The 15,606-nt window shown below is 51.2% G+C and overlaps 1 protein-coding gene across 1 annotated transcript; it reads right to left on the bottom strand.

The window, feature by feature from the left end:
* Positions 1-5,154: 5,154 nt before the first annotated feature.
* Positions 5,155-14,525, bottom strand: CPN2 (carboxypeptidase N, polypeptide 2). The gene is made up of 3 exons (XM_010834400.1): positions 14,415-14,525; positions 5,354-7,120; positions 5,155-5,309 (listed from the first exon to the last, which is right to left on the bottom strand). The coding sequence occupies exon 2, from the start codon at positions 7,115-7,117 to the stop codon at positions 5,471-5,473; it is 1,647 nt and encodes a 548-aa protein (XP_010832702.1). The 5' UTR covers positions 7,118-7,120; positions 14,415-14,525; the 3' UTR covers positions 5,155-5,309; positions 5,354-5,470.
* Between the last annotated feature and the right edge of the window lie 1,081 nt (positions 14,526-15,606).

The following is a 15,606-nucleotide window of genomic DNA, read 5'->3' as shown; positions in this document are numbered from 1 at the left end:
CCAAAATCACTGCAGATGGTGACTGCAGCCATGAAATTAAAAGACGCTTACTCCTTGGAAGGAAAGTTGTGACCAACCTAGATAGCATATTCAAAAGCAGAGACATTACTTTGCCAACAAAGGTTCATCTAGTCAAGGCTATGGTTTTTCCAGTGGTCATGTATGAATGTGAGAGTTGGACTGTGAAGAAAGCTGAGCGCCGAAGAATTGATGCTTTTGAACTGTGGTGTTGGAGAAGACTCTTGAGAGTCCCTTGGACTGCAAAGAGATCCAACCAGTCCATTCTAAAGGAGATCAGCCCTGGGTGTTCTTTGGAAGGAATGATGTTAAAGCTGAAACTCCAGTACTTTGGCCACCTGATGCGAAGAGTTGACTCATTGGAAAAGACTCTGATGCTGGGAGGGATTGGGGGCAGGAGGAGAAGGGGACGACAGAGGATGAGATGGCTGGATGGCATCACTGACTCGATGGACGTGAGTCTGAGCGAACTCCGGGAGTTGGTGATGGACAGGGAGGCCTGGCGTGCTGCGATTCATGGGGTTGCAAAGAGTCGGACATGACTGAGAGACTGAACTGAGATGTTGAACTGTTAACAGAAGCAACAGGAGGCAACAGGAGGCAGTGGGAGATAGAGGCAGTGGGAGATGCAAACAGTGTGAGGGAGAATTCATTACTGGACTACTGCTGTGCTAAATTGTCTAATCTTTGGCAGAACCATCCAGTTTTCCAATATCCACTGTTAGCCCTGAACAGTTTTGAAAATGGCATTTCCAGTATTCCCAATAATTATCATTTTGATATATAAACAGCAATGTTAACATCCTCTAGAAATACCAATGGATACAGGTGAAACAAATACAGTGGCCAAGCAACTATCCAGTTCCTTCCTACCCGCTGCCAACATCCCTCACAATTCCCTAGAAATAATAATGATAATAGATGACATTTTGAGAACTTACCCCACCTCATTTTTCTGGGATCTCAACATGAATATTTCATCTTCCCCAGTGACTATGAGATAGGTACTATTATCCCCATGGTAAACAGTATGGAAGAGAGAACCGAGCTGCAGAGGGTTTCAGTAACTGGCCCAAGGTGGCCTTGCTGGCAAGTGGTGGGGAATCACTGAAGAACTGTGGAACTTTCCACGCATCGGCGCAAGGACTCTCTTCTGCTTGTAAGAAGGCATTTTGAAGGAACTTAGCCACCCTTGTACTGCAAGAAAACAAGGCATCCCGTACCCAGCTTATTGTCACTCCAAAACCTGAGAGCACTGAAGATTACATAGAATAAAATGCACCAACAAGAAAAAAACCCGGTGAGATATTTTGCCACATGGCGTTGTGGCTTGCTTCACTCATGAGTTCATCTGAGCATTTCACCAGGTGGGCCTGACAAAGCATACATTTGCTCCTCAGCCCTGGGGCAGCTATAGAGAGTGGAAGACCTAGAACTGGGCAAAATCCATCCCTGAGCTTTTAAGCCTGGCTGAGCATTTAAATCACTGGAGGAGTTTTGTGTGTGTGTGTGTGTGTGTGAAACTGATATTTGGGTCTCCCCAGGCCAACTGAATCATCATCTCTGTAAATGGGGTCCTGTTGGTTTTTTGCCTTCCCCCAGGTGATTCTAGGATTCACTGAGCATTGAGAACCAACCTCTTCTGGCCAGAGAGGAGCCATGACTTACCAAAGGGCAAATGTTGAGGAAGGAGGAGTCAAGTGTCCTGATTTCTTTCCAGAACCCATCAAAAAAAGCCCTACTATGGCACCAGACCAGGACCACCTCCCAGGAAGGCAGCAGGACCGAGGACGCCGGGTACACAGCACACTCAGAGCTGTCTCCTGATCTGCTTACCCCTGTCTGGGGGATGCTCAGCACCTCCTGCTTCCTGTCAACTCCAGCCTCAGGATGCTAGTGGCCCTCAGTGGTCAGGACTTGCACCACTGCGGGCTCAGGCCTGACCTCCCCAACCCGGAAGCGAATCCCCAACCCGGAAGCGAATCCCCAACCCCCACCTCCATCCCCTTTGTTACTTGACCTTCATCAGGTGGTTGGCTCACCTCATAAAATATCCAGTTAAATTTGGATTTCAAACAAACTAAGAATCCTTGTTTTAGTATAAGTGTGTCCCATGCAGCATGTGTGTGCTTATTTGTAACCCTGGCAACCCTGCTCAAAGAGCATAGTGACTCTGGTCTCGCTCAGCCAACTTAAAAGGCCTGCAAACAGCTTGCCCTGACTACTGGCCTGTGCTTTTTCCCCATTTCCCCAGCACCGTTCAACACAGAGAAAGATTATTATATTTTAACTTAACAAAGTGTTATATTTGGCAGGGGGCGGGGGGGTGGTGGGCGGAAATAGAATTAAGAGAAATGTCTGGTTGATTATCTTGCTCCTTTATTCCTGGCAGTAGACATAAAGACCACTTGGACCAGGAGCTGTGGCTCAGCGGGCATCCTTCTGATGGAGATCTGTGATGTGTCTCCTGTGTGCTGAGTGTGGCCATCCTTTCCCCAGACAGCGGCCCTCACGACCAGGTGGAAGCCAGCGGTCAGCGCAGCCTGGACCAGTGCAGTGAAAACAAAAGCACTGGGGGCCAGCACCACGGGACCCTCGGTCACTCAGGATCTCCTCCTTTCTGGGGAAGCAATGTTCCCCAACCTTGGAGGAGCTGGTCAGGATTATTATTAAACCAGATGCTTTGGAGAACTGGACCAAATGAATCTGGGAAAGTCTATTCCTTTGGTAAATCTGCCAGACTACCTTCCATCACCTTAGACTAATTGGTTTGACTCTCAGGAAGCACACCTTTTTAAAGGGGCATCACTGGACAGGACAGGATGGCAAAGTTGTACTTTTTTGCCTAAAGCTGGCATCTTGCTCCTCCTTTCCCCTTAAACTCCACCGGCCCATGGTCAGTGGCTTCACTGTCCTCCCCATCTCCCAGGAGAGAAAACTGAGAGTCACCCCACGTATCTCCCTCAGCGCCCCCCATCTTCCAGTACCCACCCCATCCCTGTCCCCCTCACCAAACCCTTTCTTTGCCTCAGGGTGTCTCCCGTGCTGGGAGGAGTGGCTGCCAGGGGCACGCTGAGGCTCCACTATATCTGTACTGAGCATGATCCTGATTTCTCATTTCCATATTATTAATATTAATTCTCAAATTAATGGGTACAAGGCAATGCCTGTATTGTTTGAATCTGCATTTCTGTAATTCACATTTCAGTCTTTTAATCCATTTGTGTAGGTACTGTTCAGGTCCTGACAACTTTTCATTCTATCTCCTTGGCGCCCCTGACCCTTGGGGCTCCCAGCCCAAGCCAGGCAGGAGTCCTCACTGTTTTCCCTGCCTCTTGCTGTCAGACTTCACAGGCATAAGCCTTCCTTTACATAAAGTTCTTCAGGAACAGCTGGGCATCCATAATGAATATGCAGCCTGCTCGCTGTGCCCCTCGAGACTCCAGCTAGCTTTGCAGCCTTGCTTGTCTTTCCGTCTGCTTTCCAACCAGCCTGTTCCAGAGGCCTCAGCCCTGACCTCACCGCTCGCCTGTCTCCACCCCTTGGCTCACGCTCTGCTTGCACAATCTCAAGGCTCAGGGATCCAACACAGCTTCCAGAGGTCTGTGCTCGTCTGACCTCTGCCTCCCCTGTACTCTCCAGCACCTGCTCGGCGCTCACCCTATCGAGCTTGTGTTTTCATCCCAGACACCCCCTCTTTTCTTTTCCATCAGACCGTGAGCTCCTGGAGAGCCTGCTTACATCTGATTCTCTTCTCCCAACCCCTGAACTTCAGCCAAGCCTGTCCACGCTGTAGGCGTGGGCAGGGAAACCGGGCAGGAGGCTGGGCCATGGTTCAGTCCAAGGAGACCAAGAGCTTCTCCAGGCTGGGAACAGGAAAGGAGATATGGACAGAGGACACTCAGAGGCACTCAGTGACAGGCTGGGCATGAGGACTAAGGGGAGGAGAGGCTGGAGACCACTCCCAGCTCCTGGGCTTGGTGACTTGTGGGGCAGGGGTCCTGGAGGAGCTGGGGACAGAGTCTGGTTTACACGTGTGTGTGGCTGTCCTGATAGAACACGAGTTGCTGAGCAGAGAGAGATGTCACCATGGAGCCAAACACCAGGCCTAAGACGGAGATTTGAGACAACTAGAGAGTAGCCCCCAATCGCCGCAACTAGAGGAAAGCCCGTGCAGCAACAAAGATCCAGTGCAGCCAAAAATAAACAAACAAATAAATTAATTAAATTATTTCTTTTAAAGATGGAGATTTGAGGTCATCGGCATAGAGGTGGGATCTGACTGCAAGGATCTGCATAGGGATTACCCAGGGAACCCGAATGACATCCAACCCGAAGGCGACCAGCATGCAGGAGGTGAGGGGAAAACTGGTGGGGGGTGCAGCCAGGCTTGGGTAAGAGGGTGGTGTCCTGAGAACTGAGAGAGGACCATCGCTGTGAGTGAGCAGACCCTCACTCACAGTTCTCACTTCAGTTCTGAGGGTCTCACAGGCGCAGACCCTCAGAACTGGAGGATATCCGTCCCCGCCCCTCCTGGCTCGCTCCTCAGGGAGCAGCCATCCTATCAGCTGAGCAGGCAAAGCCACGGCGTTCACCCTCCTCAGGGCCCCTGTCACCTGATTTCTCCTGGACGCCCCGGAGGTGGGTGCGAACAGCTTGAGTCCTTCTCAACACCAAGTCAGAGCTCTACCCCACCCCTCATCTTTCTCGTCAGCTCTGCTTTTATCCTCTCCCTTTTTCTTTTTATCAATTAAAACCACATTTCCATATGGTAGTGTGTATGTTTCCATGCCCCTCTCTCTGTTTGTCTCACCCTCTCCTTACCCACCCCCCGTGACCTTGTCCGTAGGTCTGTTCTCTATGTCTGCATCTCCATTGCTGCCTTGCAAACAGATTCATCAGTACCATCTTTCTAGATTCCATGTATATGCATTAATCTACGACATTATATTGTAAAGCAGTTATCCTTCAATTAAAAAAAAAAAAACCCACCACGTTTCGAGGCAGAGGAGTAGAAACAGACATTGGCTCTTGAACTGGATGTCAAGAGAGGTTGGCCCCCGTTTTGGGGAAACAGAGCCTTCGTATCTCAGGGTGGAGGTGAGACAGGGGTGAGTATTAAATAACGGAAAAACATCAGGGGAGCCGCATTACTTTATTCTCCAGACCACAACGCAGCTTTGATGGGAGCTTTGCAAAGCTTGCAGAAGGTCCTGTTAGGTATCATTCTCAGAGACCAGGGTAATGAAGGAGGCTCTGGGTGGTGGAGCCGGCCACGCCCCCTCCTCCACCTTGGAGATGCAACTCCACCCCTCGCATCTGAAGAACCCGCCACCTTGGAGATGCAACTCCACCCCTCGCATCTGAAGAACCCGCTCAGCTCCCCTCACCATCTCTTGCCCAGTTGGGCTCAGAGGCCATCTGCCCGGGTCCTGGTCCATCTGCCCTGCACCTATGGCTCCCCTGCCAGAGCCTCAATGGACACAGTGACCCTCACAGAGCCACAGCTGGACTTCAAGTCCCACTCCTGACTGGCATTGATGGGTAGTCCTGGGGAGCCCGAGCCCTGCCTGGGGGACAGCTGGACGTTCAGCCAGCGACACCGGGCCTTGTCACAGGCCAGCACCACGGTTCCCTCGGGATTGCTGTAGGTGCACCGGCTCCTGGCCGCCCTTTCCTCCGCAACCAGATCCCAGGCGCCCCCTGGCTCCCTGTCCTGTGGCCCCGGAGCAGCCTGGAAGCCCAGGTGGTCCCGGGTGATGGGGCACACCAACTGCTCTTCCTTCAGCGCGGGCACCACCTGGCCCTTGAGGTAGGCAGGGCCGGCACAGTAGGTCTGGATGTTGAAGAGCCGGTCGCTGTACTGATACAGCCAGCTAAAGAGATAGGCCAGGTGGCAGTCACACTGCCAGGGGTTCCCATACAGGGCCAGGTTGAACAGGTTGTCATTGGTGTCGAAGATGCCCTCAGGGAGCGTGGTCAGGAGATTCCTGGAGAGGCTGAGCAGCTCGAGCTTGGACAGGTTCTGGAAGAGGGCGGGGTGCAGGACCGTCAGGTTATTGCTGCTCAGGTAGAGCTTGACCAGCCCCTTGAGGCCTCTGAACACACCGGCCGGCAGATGGGTGAGGGCATTGTGCGAGAGCATGAGGGACCCAAGGCTGGTCAGGTTGGCAAAGGCTGCCTCGGGGACTGTCTCCAGCTGATTGTGGGACAGGGACAGGCTGACCAGGCCGGGGGACTGGGTGAAGAGGCCAGCAGGCAGTGTCTGCAGCGCATTGCCCTGTAGGCTCAAGAAGGTCAGGTTGGGCAAGGCCGAGAAGACAGACCCAGGCAGGTGACCGATGGCATTGTGCTGCAGCCACAGCTTCTCCAGGCAGGAGAGCTGAGCGAACACTTCTGGGGGCAGCTCGGAGATGGAGTTTCCATCTAGGAAGAGTTCCTGCAGGCTGCCCAGACGGCTGAAGAGCCCCCGGGGCAGACTTGCCAGCTGGTTGTTGCTCAGCCTCAGGGTCTGCAGGCGGCCAAGGGGGTGGAAGAGCTCCTCGGGCAGGTAGGCCAGGAGGTTCTGTGCTAGGTTGAGGGTCTTAAGACATCTCAGAGGCTGGAAAAGCCTCTGGGGCAGGGTCTGGAGCCGGTTGCCCTGCAGCTGGAGGGACTCCAGGCCATCCATGTGCTGGAAGAGGCCCTCGGGCAGAGCCTCCAGCATGTTGAAATTGAGGGTGAACTTGCTCAGCGAGATCAGGTTGGAGAAGATGTCGGCGCTGAAGTTGGAGAAGTTGCCCCCGGTGATCTCCAGATCCTGGAGCCCCGGAAGGCCCCCGAAGGCATCCGGCCTGAAGTGGCACACCCGGGTGTTGAGGAAGACCACCTTGGTCAGGTTGGGGCTGCTGCTGAAGGCCCTGGAGCCCACCACAGTGAACGAGGTCTCCACAAAGATGATGTCTGTGGCGTGTGGCGGGATGTCCAGTGGGACGGCGGCGAGCCCCTCATCCGAGCAGAACACCTCCCGGATGAAGCAGTCACAGCCCTGGGGGCAGGGCAGGGTGGGCCTGGCCAGGAGCAGGAGGCAGGCCCAGCACAGCCAGGCTCCGGGCAGCATCTCCTACACCCAAATTGGAAAGAAAAACAAAAGCAGCACCTTCATCGAGGGCAGGCAGCCCAGTGACCAGCACACCCATCAGAGAGCCAGAAGCCTGCTTATGCTTCTGATAGTTGTTCTCATAGGGCCTCACAGCAGCCTTGCAAGATCAGCAAGACCACAGTTCTAACCTCCTGACAGCAAGGCTGTCGCCTGTGGGTTACTGTCAGGACCTAGACCCTGGTCTCCTGGACTAGCCGTGTTCTTTCCAGATTGGAGGGAAGAGGTGGAAAGTGAAAGTGAAAAGTGAAAGTGAAGTTGATTAAGTCACTCAGTCGTGTCCAACTCTTTGCGACCCCGTGGACTGTAGCCCACCAGGCTCCTCCATCCATGGGATTCTCCAGGCAAGAATACTGGAGTGGGTTGCCATTTCCTTTTCCAGGGGATCTTCCTGACCCAGTGGTCAAACCCAGGTCTCCTGCATTTCAGGCAGATACTTTACCATCTGAGCCACCAGTGAAAAGGAAAGAGGTAGGAATAAGACCAAAAGGCATGGAAGAAGGGTATGAAAGGAGACCATGGGTACTGCAGAATTTTTAAGATAATATGTAAGATATGGGCAGATTATTCCTGAGTTGGAAATTTTTAAACCATAACTTTTCCTGAGCTTCCAAACCTCAGCACATTCCAGAACCTAATTATGAGGAGTTCTTCCCATCAGCTCTTTGCATAGCTGAGGCTGAGAGCGGCCAACGGGATATGATGGGCTCTTATCTTGAAATGAGTCTGTGTTCTCTTCAGCACTGCCGTCAAAATGCTCCCCTCACATCACCAGCACCTTGGAGCCCACAAAACTTTCCAACACTATGCGGACAAGAAGGTCCCAGAGGCGCATATTCTACAGACCCGTAGGTATTTTTTTGGGGGGGTTTTGCTTTAAATAAGGGAAGGCAACCAAGTTTATAGTTCACTAAATATACAATTTTTTGAATGCCAGTATCCATTCACAGGTCACAAATTGGTGATACAGCTTATAATCCTATTTCCCTTGCCACTCAATTTTTTTTTTTTTTTTTAATGTATGAACCACTAGTTGGCATATTGACACTGAGAAATAGCACATTAAATGTTTCCAGATTTCAGGATGACTTAGGGGCTTTGGGCTCACATTCTCACATGACAAGACCAACGGGGTCTTAATTGCCTCATTATGGGGTTTGCACCACCAGGTCACTATTGCTCCCACCCACATCAACATGTAGGTGGCGCATAGTGATTCAAGTTCTGTTCATTGGAATCCCAGCTCATTCCAGTGTTCTAGCTATGTGGCCTTGGATGTGTGTTTCAACTTCCTTATCTGTAAAATGAGAACAATAACCATGTGCTAACCATGTTGGAATAATCAGAGGATTAAATGAGTAAATATAGGTAAAGATTTTAGGACAGTGTCTGAAAGTGTAATTAATAAGCTGTGTTAACTATCGTTAAAGGGTGCAAACCACCATCATTACAGAAGAGATTATTTGAACACCAAAAAAAGGAGGAATAACAAAATGCCCTTTGGATAGAATATATTTAAAGACAGAAAGAAGGAAAGGCAGAAAAAAGAGAAAACCCTCACAATATAAATCATAATTTTTTTCAGTTTACCTATCTTCAGCCAAGAGCTCAATTGGCTCCCTTTTGGGGAGCCTTGGCCCCAAGCACCAGAGAAGGCAAGAGCACCCCACTCCAGTACTCTTGCCTGGAAAATCCCAGGGATGGAGGAGCCTGGTGGGCTCCAGTCCATGGGGTCGCTAAGAGTAGGATACGACTGAGCAACTTCACTTTCACTTTTCACTTTCATGCATTGGAGAAGGAAATGGCAACCCACTCCAGTATTCTTGCCTGGAGAATCCCAGGGACAGAGGACCTAGTGGGCTGCCATCTATGGGGTCGCACAGAGTCAGACGCGACTGAAGCGACAGCAGCAGCAGCAGGCCCCAAGCACACTTTGCTGGCTGCCTCTCTGCTGCCTTCTGCTGGCTGCCTTCTCCATCACAAGATTCAGCTTGGGCCAAAGGGCTCCACAAGCAAACACAGTGCTTTCAAAAAGCCGCCTGAGACCTCTTCCCACTCAGACACTCAATAACCCTCAGTTTTCCCAGGAATTTTTCTGCCTAATCAATAGAGAAGGAACAATTTCTCCCTAAGAAAGCACATAACTCCCTGGAGGCTCCTATGTAAGCCACAGGAAGTGGATTTTATACAGAGGTTAGGAAGGTCTCTAACAGTGATGGCACCAGACTGCCACGCAGGACACACTAGGGAAAGGGACAAGCCTCCTGGTCCTATCGCCCCCACCCCCAGACCAGAGTTACAGAGCTCAGCTTTAGCCTGAGACTTATCCTCTCAAGATTGGATGCACAGAACACAAATAAGCAGCAGAGGACCTGGCTAAAGAAGGATGGGGTAGCCATGGTCGCCTCCACTCACCCACTCATATCTGCCACCTGGGCTGCCCCTCGACTCCTACACAAACCCTTGGGGATCCTCACAGAAGGCTTCCCTGACCCCAGGAAGGAGGCGCCTGGCCGCATCTTAGCAACCTAGCATGGTCCTCTGAAGAATGGATTCTCACAGCTGTCTTTTTTGTGAGAAGATAGAGTGATCGCTGTCTAGCATAGAGTCATCACTCTATGCTCAGCATCCAGCACAGTGTTGACGCACGGTGGGCTTGGCTAGAGTTTCTTGAGCCAACTCCTCCACAGTTGGGACGAGCAGCGTTTAGGGCAGAACTGCCTCTCCCAGAATGGTTCCAGCCTGGAGAGAATGACCACAGCCAGGCATGAACGAGGTCCTGAGGCCTCCTGCCTACACCCCTGCCAACCAGAGGGTAAGAGAGGAGCAGTCCTTGTCTGTAACACGCTGTGATGTTATCAACATGCCGGGCCTCTTCCTGCTAACCCCTTCAGTCTTTGCTTCTCAAAGGGCAGTTTCCTGGAGAAATCCCATTAGAATGGACACAAAGTCCCCAGGGACCATCTGGCCAGCTTCGTCAAGAGAGAAAGGCCAGGCTCCCAGGGGTCCACAGTGGGCCCTTGGTTAGAACCGAGATCTGGTCTCCCTGATCGCTCCTGCTGGAAGAGCTGTGACCAAAGCAGGAGGTGCCCGTGAACGAGGGGTCATGGAGAGACTGTGCCCCACCTACCCCACTCCGTGCCTCTAACTTCTAACCCACTGTAACTTGGAAATAATACCCTTTATAATTTTCCAAAAGAAGACATAACTAGAGAATTCAAGACTTGAGTCAAAACTATGGCATCAGAGGCACAGAAAATCAAGTGTAAACAAATCAGCTTAGGCTCAAGCACGGCTGGGGGAGGTGGGGGAAGCCTCTCTGATATAGGGAGCTGAGCTAAGGGGCGAATCCCACCTGCTAGCTCCTAGAGCTCTCATCATGATCCTTGGCAGATGGAGACACTCCCAGAACAGGGAAACCAGGGCTTCCAGAGCTAGAGCGACTGGGAGCTAAAGTTAAGAAGTGCAGGCCAGAATCTATTCCCGTGGCCTGAGCTTTCAGCCAGGTGCTTGCAGCGACACCACAAGGCTCCTGGAACAGGCAGACCCCTCCTCACATTCCCGAGACCCACAGTGAACATAAACAAGGGACCTGGCCTACTGCCTGGTCCCTCCTCTTCCCACCCAACTCTCTCTGGTACTGTAAGTAGAGAGCCCATAGTTGCCCCAGCACCCCACAAGCCTACGGGCATGCACTTCCATGACAAGAGTCGGCTTAGGGAAGATGAAGCTGGGATGTGCCCCACATAAGCCCTGGGTCCTGGGTCCCTGCAGCAGGGTTTCAAATATGGTTGAAACCTCTGGTTGGGCATATCCCTTTGATCTTGCAAACTTCTCACTCTTTGGGGTGCCATGGTAAGAGGAGAGCCAGAACAGGGCTTCAAAAGTTTCAGGGCAAGATCCTCGTACCCCAGTCTATTGGGGCAGAAGGAAGTGGAGGATAGTAGTCACAGTGAGAACACTGATGGTTTCCAAACACTGATGATCCACTCCCAGCCCAAGACTCACTCTCACATCCCTCTAGAATGGCTAAGAGTTTGTGCTCTAATGTCAGACAGTCTGGGTTCAAATTTTATCTCCACCCCTTATTAGCTGTGTGGCCTTGGCTAAATTACTTAAACTCTCTGTGCTTCAATTTCTTTATCTTCAAAATAGCAAACTTCAACACTACCTTCCTCATGGGTTCTGAGGACTGAGTAAGAAAACGCACTGAAAGCTCCCAACCCAGAGCTAGGCACAGAAAGGACTCCCAGTGACAGGAGCTCAGGCCAGCCCCAGCTCTGGGCTGAAGTAGCCACAGGAGTCAGCTAAGGAGAAACGGATGGGATCATCCGAGCGCCTCACTGGTAGACCCAAGAGAGGCCCCTTTAAAAACTTTCTGGCTCTTTCCTCCCAGCCAGCGGAAATGGGTCACTGTTTTGTGCTTGGTTTAGTGGAGCTTGGATTCTGATGACTCTGGTCAGGATGTCCTGGACTTGGGCCCCTTCCCCAAACCACCCTTGAGAGCAGGTCACCAGGGACTTAGGAGACGGGGAACATCCCTGCCTAGGTACCTCGGAGGCTGGCACCAGAGGGGACGGTGGGGCAGCAGCCGGAAGATTCAAGCTTGTCACCTGACAAACCACCTCTGTATTTGTGCAGAGAGCAGCAAGATACCCACAAAAATGTTCCATGCTTTCAGCAAGCCACAGAAGCCTGGCTTTTTGAGGGTGGGGGATGTAACTGGCTGCAAATGGACTCTTCCCTCTTCTCAAATTGCTTTTGTGTTGGTACATTTCTATGTCATCCACCACAAAGCCAACCCTCACTCCTTCCAGAGGGTGATGAGAGCTCAGAGCCCAGCCCAAAAAAAAAAAAAAAAGCCCCAGGGGCTTGCCCCTTGACTGGGATATCTACATCAGGGGCTGTCTCACCAACACGGTTGGATTTTGCCCTTGGGCTCCACTACATCTGGGGGCAAGAAAAAGGGCTTCCAAGGCTCATCTGGAGCCCCTGACTGCCTCACCCAGGTTCCCGGGACCCCTGTCTCCTTTGTTCTCAACCAGAGAAATAAGCCAAGTGGCTGAGGCTGGGGGACCTGGGCTGGGCTCGTGCCTCAGGCCCCTCCCCACCAACCAACCCCGCCCCGCACCCCCCAAAACACACAGTGCAGTAATCCCTCAGAGTCCCAGTTTCCATACTTGTAAATAGAGAACAGTCGTGAAAATAAAACCCACATTACATACTGTTAGGGCTATTGTGGCAATTAAATGAGATAATTGGCCATGGGTTTGTGATACTCTGATATAATAAATATATATTTGGTCTTCCTCTTGGTTCCTGGCACAGAGCTCCAGAAACCTTTGGAATATCCTGAGTAATAAGAGAGAAATGTCTTTGCTATTCATAATAAGACCCTTCCACCCACACTGGAGGCTAAGTTAACGAAGTGACTCAATGGCTTCAGATTATACACAAACATATTTGCAGCAGTTATCACTGACGAACAGAATTAATTGCAGGTGATTCTCATTTTTTCCTTTTGCTTAATCATATATTTTCAACTTTAAAAAATAATAAACAGGCATCACTGTTGTCATAAGAGTGAACGTTATTAAGAAAATCATATAAAACATGAAGCATGGTTCCAAGCACACAATAGGTGCTTCCTTGATTCTTTCCTTCCTTGCAATTACATTGCAGAGACTCAACGAAATTTGTCTGTCTACTGTGTCATGGCTTCTTTTTTTTTAATTTTTAAAAATTGAAGTATAGTTGATTTACAATGTTGTACCAGTCTCTGCTGTATAGCAAAGTGGTTCAGTCAGACATATATAGATATTCTTTTTTGTATATTCTTTTCCATTATAGTTTCTTGAAGAGAACGAACATTCTGAAGTAAGAGCAGGTTGTGAACCTGGCACTTTCCTTTCCACAAATGCTCCCCATGGGCCCCACCTCTGGTCCTTGATTACATAGTCCCCTCCACTTTAGAAGGCCCACCCTGACCTTTCCCTATCGCTCCCTGTCCCCATTCTCCCCATCCTGCGGGACAGCATAAGTCACATTTCCTCTGGGAAGCCTTCCTTGCCTGTATCTCCTTTGAGTCCCTCAGGAACTTGTCTTCTATTGACCATGAGGGTCCTTCTTCTCTGCCTTCTAGTCAGTTGCACCACCTGACTAGGAGCCTCTGGGATGGCGGTGGACAGGCAGAGGTCTTGAGATCGCAGCATCCCTTACCTGGCCGTGCACCCCAGTACCTGACTCAAAGTTGAGCACAGATAGGTGCTCAGGCCCTGGGTGCCAAATGGAACTGAATGTGTCTGCGGCTCTCGTGAGCCTGTATCTAGGGCCTTAGTCTTCATCCTGCTTCAGGGATTGGGGCGTTATTGGCACTGCGCCCTGTGTGCAAATTCTGATACCACTCCCTACTGGCTGCGTGGGATTGGGCAGTTCACTCCATTTCTCTAGGCCTCAATTTCCCACTGCCTGGTTATAGCCCATCCCTTGGTATTAAAATTAGCACTCAGTTGGATGACAATATGCTAAATTAGATGGTAAATAATAAAGCACTTAATACAGTGCAGGGTATATAATAAATGTTTGACTAAAAGGTAGCCACATGCACATTTTATTTCAACTTTATCATCCAAACCAGGACACTTCTGAGAATAAAAGAGGAGCTATTGATAATTATGGGCTTCCCTAATGGCTCAGTGGCAAAGAATCCACCTGCGATACAGGAGTCATGAGTTCTATCCCTGGGTCAGGAAGATCCCCTGGAGAAGGAAATGGTGACCCACTCCGGTATTCTTGCCTGAGAAATCCCAAGGACAGAGGAGCCTGTCAGGCTACCGTCCATGGGGTTACAAAAGAGTCAGTCACGACTTAGTGACTTTGTTGTTGCTCAGTCACTAAGCCGTGTCTGACTCTTTATGCCAGAAGGACAGACATAAGCAAGGGTGGCGTCAGGCCAAGTGGAACATGTGTCACACTACTTATCCTTCCCATTCACTGGCAGCTCCCTGAGCACAGGGACCAGATCACCCTCATCTCAGAACTCCCCTGCCACAACCTGCCTCCAGCCCCAATGCAGCACGACCCTGGCTGAGCAGCCCTCAGGGACTTCCCCTACCCTGGCACAGAGGTGCAGCCTGCCTGGAGTCGGGGATATGCTCTGAAATCTGGGACAAGTGGCCAGCCCATCTCCTGCCCCTGAGCTGGGACCCCAGATTCCTCCCATGCCCCCATGTCCCCTGTAGTCTTGTAGTGACCATACCGTGAGGGGCTTACAGGTGGGGACCAGCTGCCCTGGCTCTTCCTCTGGAGCAGAAGGGCCTCTGAGGTGGTCAGTGGTCAGCACGAACCCAGCAGCCCTGGCGCTGATCAAAGTTCCAGGCAGAGGTTCCTCCCCTCACGTGGCCTGAGCATTCCTGGAATGTCACCAGCGTCACAGGACAGCAGGAGAGAGTCTAGGCAAGGCCTCTGAAGATTACAAAACGACCCTGAACTCTTACCATGGACAGATCCTTGTTGGAGCCAAAATCCAGCCAAGGTTACAGGTTTGGCATTTTTAGGACCCCAGGGGAATCCATCAGGCCCTAGAAAGTTCCCAGTAGGCTGCTCTGGGGTGAGCACTGGGATCAGGGGTTAAAACTTATATCCCTTCCTGTGCTAGACAGGCTGACCACAGCTGGGCAGCCAGCCACAGGCACCTGCAGACTCCCAGTGCCAGGAGAAATCCTAAGAGGTCTGCAGCTTTGCTGTCCTTCTGTAGCTGTTTATTGAATGCTTATGTTTCTAAACCCTTTCTGAGTTAAAACGGGGGAGTGATATAGGGAGGTGAATTTTGGCTCAGTATGGACAGGAACGCATTCACTGCTGAGATTATCCAGGGATGAAAGCAGTTGCACGAGGAGGCAGTGATTTTCTGGCCTTGAAGGTATTCATGCAGGGGCTGCAGAGCAGAGTGAGGAGAGCGTGTGAGTGTGTGTGTTCATTCGTATGCACTTGTGTGAAATCAAACAACGGGTCTGTGCTGCTGGCAGGACCCTGGGCAGATGTGCAGGTGTGGAGGGCAGGTTTGTATTAAGAATTCCAGGCATCTTTTGGGAGATGGGAGATAGGCGCTCACTGTTCTTCCGTTGTTGGAATTCCAGGCTCCCATCTTGAGTGGATGGGCTCAGTGGTTAGGGAAGGTGCATAAGGCCCTGTCCCAGTCATTGATAGGGTCTTGCTTTGTGAGACAGTGAATACACTACTGACCCTCGCCAGGTCCAGCCTCCTGGGACAGGGTTACACCCGGCAGAAGGGATTGAAGAGCTAAGAGAGCCCAGGAAATATGGTTTGAAGCCCTCTTCCCGGGCACGGCAGTGGGATGAAGGGACAGAGAAAAGATTACCCTTCTCATAAACCCTGGACTTGCACCAGCAACGGTAACAACTCCCGAACCTGGAGGCCTGAAAAGGTCC

The sequence above is a fragment of the Bison bison genome, unplaced genomic scaffold (genome assembly GCF_000754665.1).
Source record: "Bison bison bison isolate TAMUID 2011002044 unplaced genomic scaffold, Bison_UMD1.0 scf7180017864032, whole genome shotgun sequence".
Taxonomy (NCBI): domain Eukaryota; kingdom Metazoa; phylum Chordata; class Mammalia; order Artiodactyla; family Bovidae; genus Bison; species Bison bison.
The sequence above is the reverse complement of the archived record's forward strand: the minus strand, read 5'-3'. Positions and strand labels throughout refer to the sequence as shown.

Excerpts from the sequence above, each read along its gene's own strand:
- CPN2 (XM_010834400.1), bottom strand. The coding sequence starts at position 7,117 with ATGCTGCCCGGAGCCTGGCTGTGCTGGGCCTGCCTCCTGCTCCTGGCC.